Here is a 6020-nt window from a genome sequence, read left to right on the forward strand (position 1 = left end):
AACGTCCACTAGGTGGCATCAGTAGACTGTTTCTAATTTGGCCATTGATCAGCCTGAAGAAATATTAGACATGAAGTGACACCAGCCACATGAGGAAGATGTGCTGAAGCAGTTTCCATTAAATTAGAACAAATATTAGATTATTGCATCATACCAATTACAAATATCTGGAAACAAGAGTCACGTGTTGATTTTCCTCCTGTTTTTGCAACTGCGACCACAGGCTGCTTCTCTAATTGGAAAACTTTATTTTTTTATGTTATCTTTATTTTGTAACTGTTTTCCTGTTTATTGTGGGTTTACACGGAGAAATTGCTAATGATTTTCAAAGACATAAAAGTGCTGCATTGTAGATTGTTTTCTAATTATCTCAGTGTGTATGACTAATGAAAGGCAACAGGCCCGATAAATCCCATTTACAGCACATTACGTCACCTGCTATTTTACACCTGCAGTTATTCCTCTATGTTGTGTGTATCCTTTAAGGCCTGCAAATCAATCAACCAATTAAAGCATTTATGCCAAATGTTTTAATTGTTTTGAGGTTTTAAATTACGCACCGTCAGCATTGTCATATAGTTTCCACATTTATCCTAAATAATGTATTAATTAATGCTTTGGTGTGTTTTAATTGCATGTCATTCATTGACTGAGCATCCTGACGGATTTCTCTCCATAAAAACATCAGTGCACATTAGCGGCATTAAACGCCACTGAAAGACAATTTAAGCAACCGAGACGGATTGATGAAATGCATAATTATAATAAAATAGCATGAATAATAATACCAAAACATCTTGTCAGAGTTGCGACTTTTCCTGGAGCTTAATAAACATGCAAAGACTGCAGTGTCATAGAAAACAAATACGATTTAATGACAAAAAAGCATATAGAAATTGTGCAATCGTGGATTTCTTTTCCTCTTCGTTTGATCACAGATTTCAGGTCAATGCTATTTTGTTTTGGTTTTGTTTATTTTTTCCCCAGAAACTCACATTCAGCTGAAGGATTTGAGGAGTGTCAGAGATTTTTTTTTTTTTAAAAAAGCTTTTGGATAACAGAACGATTGGGCCTGTTGAAATTATTACGTAATGAAGGTTTAAATAAGGCAGAAATTCCCTGCTGGACTTTATTATTAAACGTAACGTAAACGTAAAATATGATGCTTCATTTTAAATAATTAGTTGTGATATAAATTCAATATTTTCGTTACGGACTTATATTGACATTTTTAACGGGGCCTAATACATTCAGAAAGTTTTTGACATGCAAATACATTATGAGAAATTGTCTGGAATGGTTATATATCTATTAAAATATTACTCCAATTCACATTCATCCGCATTCTTCAGCTGAATCTGAGTTTCTCAGTGTCTGTATTTTCATCTCCATCTGCTAACATGGATCCCTCCCCCCACACACAGCCTATAACCTCCCACCATCACACCAGGTTATCAATCACAGGATTTAAGTGGCACAAGAGCACGTGTGTGTGTTTGTGCTTTGGCACAGACTGACAGAGAGAAAACTGAACAAACAAACATACAAACAAACAAACAAACAAACAAACAAACAAACAAACAAACAAACAAACAAACAAACAAACAAACGAAGCCATACAAAAAACGAATGGAGATACATCCCACAAATAGTCTTCTCAGTGAATGAATGAGTTACACAGTAGTGAAAGCCACTGCGGCCAGAGCTGGTACCAGGATATATTCAGTCAGTCTGTTTTTTGTTTTTGTTTTTTTTCCTTCATAGGAAAGGAAGGCAAAAATTGGGCTGGATTGCTTTGAGTGTTTCCAGCCGGACAGTCTCGGTCTTTCTTGTCACAGCATTTTGGAAAAGTACAGAAATAACAAACAGCAAAAACACACTGTAAACAGGCGCACAGAAATGTCGAAAAAGCATTAAAGTGAACCAATACTCAGTCTCTATGAGAACATTAGAATTATTATTATTATTACTATTATTATTACTGCTTTTATTATTACTCAGAAGGGTGTCCGTTACGGAATGATTTCTGAACGTAAGACATTTTATTATACGATATTAAAGTAAGGTAGATTCAATTTAATTTAAATAAATTATGGTGCAACTGACACTAAACAATCAATAGGCTACATTACACTGAATTTAGAGTAATCACCTGAATTGTAAAATAATAATAATAATAATAATAATAATAATAATAATAATAATAATAATAATAATAATAAAGGTAGGAATTGGCTGGTATTGGCTTTCATTTTTAACATTGTACAGCAGGTGTCTGCCATTTCAGCCCTCTCTTGCCACAAGCTGCGAAGAACCCCTGTTGCTTTTGTTATGATGGAAAGATGGCGTTTATTTACCCACACTGACTGCGACTTTTTTTTATATTTCCCCTCCTTTAGCTGCGGACACCTCGTGTCCACATCACACTCTGCCTTTGTTTAATGACACGTTATATAATGACACATCTGCGCCTTGGTAGAAGATATAGAAAAAGCATTTCGGTGTCAATGTCGCTTTTTGTTTTTTCTTTTTTTCCTCTTCTGTTTTTCTTTTTTCTTTTTTTTGGTTAGCACACACCAGCCGTATCCCAATATGCTTGGCAGTTCCGCGGCATGAATCCTCTCCATACAGCTCTCTGCTATGCGTATTTTTAGTGCTTGGGTGCCACTGTATATCCTCACTGTGTGTGTCCATGGTTCCAACGTTTTAAACTGGCTGAAGTCCAGTTCCGAGCGGTCCAGCACAGAGAATCAAACAAATAAGGGGGTATCGTACCTCCTTTAGGGGTCCGCGCTCTGCTGAGAATGGGTCACTGCACAGGAGTTTGTCCTCCGTGGTGAGGAGGGGTGTCCCCGTACATGTCCTCTCCTCCTGGTAGCTGTCCCCCAGCGGGTGTCATCCTCTTCTCCTTCTGCCTTCTGTTACAAAACCAAACCCTCACCACCTCCTTCTCCAGCTGCAGGCTGTCCGCTAGGGAGTTGATCTCCGCTGCTCCTGGTTTTGGACATTTGAGAAAATGGCTCTCTAGAGCCCCTTTGACGCCCACCTCGATGGAGGTCCTCTTTTTCCTTTTCCTTCCCTGTGCCGCGATTTTGTCCAGGCTCGTTGGGCTCCCGGAGGTGGAGTCCGCCTCCTCCAGCCACTTGTTCAACAAGGGCTTGAGTTTACACATGTTTTTGAAGCTGAGCTGAAGCGCCTCGAACCTGCAAATGGTGGTCTGAGAAAAGACGTTTCCATACAGCGTCCCAAGAGCCAGTCCCACATCCGCCTGGGTGAAGCCCAGCTTGATACGCCGCTGTTTAAACTGCTTGGCAAACTGCTCCAACTCGTCGGAGGTCGGTGTGTCCTCGTCTGACTGGTCCTGGTGGCCCCCGTGCTGGTGATGGTGTGAGAGAGACTGCTGGTGGGCCCCAGGGCCGCCTCCGTGTTCACTGAGGTGCGGGCTGTGGCTGTGGTGGTCCTCATCCCGCAGGGGGTGGTGGTGTATGCCCCCTTGCTCTCCCCCCGGCATCAAACCAAAACCGGACTGGGAATACACCAGGCTCTGGCCCTCAGATGTCGCCATACCGGGGATGTGCGTGGTGGCTGTGCTGGTTCGCCATGCTCTGGCGTCGTGATGCGCCTGCTGGTGCGCTAGGTGAGGGTGTCGCTGTTGCTGCTGCTGCTGCTGCTGCAGACTGCTGGAGTTCTGCAGCTCCTCTCGGTCACTGTCGTGTAGTGCGGGCTTCACGTCCTGTTCTCCGATGGGACTAGATGGCCAGGGTGTCCCGCTGTCACCGTGAGACAGCGCCGTTATCCACTGGTGCGCGTGGCTGAGCGGATGTCCACCGCCCGGTAACGTGCTATAGTCGTTCTGGAGCAGGGTGTGCGCGTCCCTGTACGCTGCTGCCTGCTGCATACTCCCGGACTCCGAGTGTGGCGGCGGCGCGCTGCTGGGGGTGGTGAGGACGCTGTAGTGGTTGGACGTTGCGGTCGCCATAACTATTGGAGCCAGAGTGATAGCTGGAGTTAAAAGGAGGCTGCCTTTGACAGTAACTCTTTTGCGCCACGGGGCAGCTAGGCGTCTCTCTCCAGCATCTCCCGGGCGCTGTGCCAAGGGGACGCAGAGGCGCGCACCTGTGGTCCGCCTCGCTCCGCTCTTTATTGGCCAAGAACGGTTGACAGATGTGGTTACCCCTGACAGCACCCCGCTCATTGGTCACGGGAGATTGTACAGAAACCCCAATCACTCTGCCCAACAATACTAGCAGTCCTGCAGCATGCTAGAGTACAAAGTGGAGGGAGAATTCAGGCTGCCGAGTGTAAACACAGAATAGACTGAGTAAGCTCAGCTGGAAGAAAAAGAAATGTGAATGAAACTGAAAGAACTTCATTAACAAGGTTATCACATTTATTGCGTGTCAAAATAGTGCGTAAAAGTTGCATAAGATAAACAGAATGTTAACTTTAATTTATGTTAATGCGCTCGTTTCAGGGGGCCTATACTAAAAAACAAACTATCAAACCATTTACTCTCAGTTTTAATGCATCTGAAATACAATATTTTGGGCAGTAAAGCAGCGATCATGGCGAGAAACTTCCAGCTGCCTCTCTGCCCTCAGGACGCTGTCCAGAGAGAGGGGCTGCGTGCTTCCAGGGCCTCTGCCCCGTTGCCATGGCGAACGCTGTGAATGGAACAACAACGCCCACGTCACAGCTGCAATCGTTCCTTCTTTTCGTTCCGTACCAAAGGGCTCATTGGGGCCGTGCGCTCGGCCGTCGGGACAAATAATGGGGGGCGAGCGGAGAGGGCAGCTCGGGGCCAAAAAGAGGAGGCTGCAAGAATGGATCCTTGAGCCTGCTCTGCGCCCACGGTGTCCCCCTTCCACCTGCTTGTTGGGTAAACTTTTGAGATGGATGTACCCACAGTGGCACGCGAGGTTTCCCCCAAATCTCCAAGCAGGAAAGTAAGGCTTGAATTTGGAGTAACACAAGGATTAAAAAAAAAAAAAAATCTTTATCTTCAGCAGTGATGGTTCTGCACTTCGGTAGTTTTACTGCAACTTTACCACATTTGAGAGAGAGCAAAATACTACTTTTTAACCCCCAAACTTTTATTCATCCAGTTACTCCTCTCCGAGATATTTCGTTTAATTTCTGTTTATAAAATATGATACACTGTTTATGATTAAACTACCAAATAGTATGCTGTAATAAGTTACAATTAGCAACACCATCACCAGCTACTACTTGAAAATGTTATTTATTTATTGTTGCAGCTGGAACTTTTATTTAACTTTCATTTTTGATACTTGAAATGTTTTTGTTTAGTGAGATGCTAAATGCAGGACTTTTACCGGTAATACAGTATTTTTACACTGTAACATTACAACTTTTGATAAACTAAAGGATCTGAATACTTCACTGTAACACAAGACCAGAAAGGTGTTTGTTCTCATTTGAAAATACTGCTTTGTCATTGCTTGTCAAACTTATCAAATCGCTCATTTTGTATTATCTGCTGGTCCTATCTTTAAACGGATGCAACATTAGTGAAAATTACACTAATTCTCATTTTGCTGAACCCCCCTTGAAAGCCCCTCAGACCCCTGGGGATTCATTGGACCTACTTTGGCAACTACTGGTATTTAGGAAATGTGATTTTATTGGCTCAAAGTGGGACACTGACTGTAAAACATAACAGCAATTTAGAGGTTAAATGAACCTCGTAGGACAAAAAATAAAGTCACAATTATACCCCCTTGCCCCCCCCCCCCCCCCCCCCCCCCCACCACACACACACACAATCTATTGAAGATCAGGGTACAATACAATTCCTCATAGGATGTGATAGGCTAATCAATAAATACTTTAACATAAACTGACGTACACTGAATTATAGGGATCGAAAGAACACTGGCTTATGATTACGGTGTAATTCTGAGAATTACCAAATGTGTCGCCAGGGGCTCTTGCGAGCCGTGTGTTGAGAGAGGCAAAACATATTACCCTAATAGACTAATATGCAAACTACTGGCTGC

General features: G+C 43.3%; 1 protein-coding gene across 1 annotated transcript; it reads right to left on the reverse strand.

The window, feature by feature from the left end:
• Positions 1–2809: 2809 nt before the first annotated feature.
• pou3f2a (POU class 3 homeobox 2a) lies at positions 2810–4195 on the reverse strand. The gene has a single exon (XM_062437445.1). It carries the CDS (start codon positions 4193–4195, stop codon positions 2810–2812), a length of 1386 nt encoding a protein of 461 aa, XP_062293429.1.
• Positions 4196–6020: the final 1825 nt, after the last annotated feature.

This window comes from Scomber scombrus, chromosome 17 (assembly GCF_963691925.1).
Source record: "Scomber scombrus chromosome 17, fScoSco1.1, whole genome shotgun sequence".
NCBI lineage: Eukaryota > Metazoa > Chordata > Actinopteri > Scombriformes > Scombridae > Scomber > Scomber scombrus.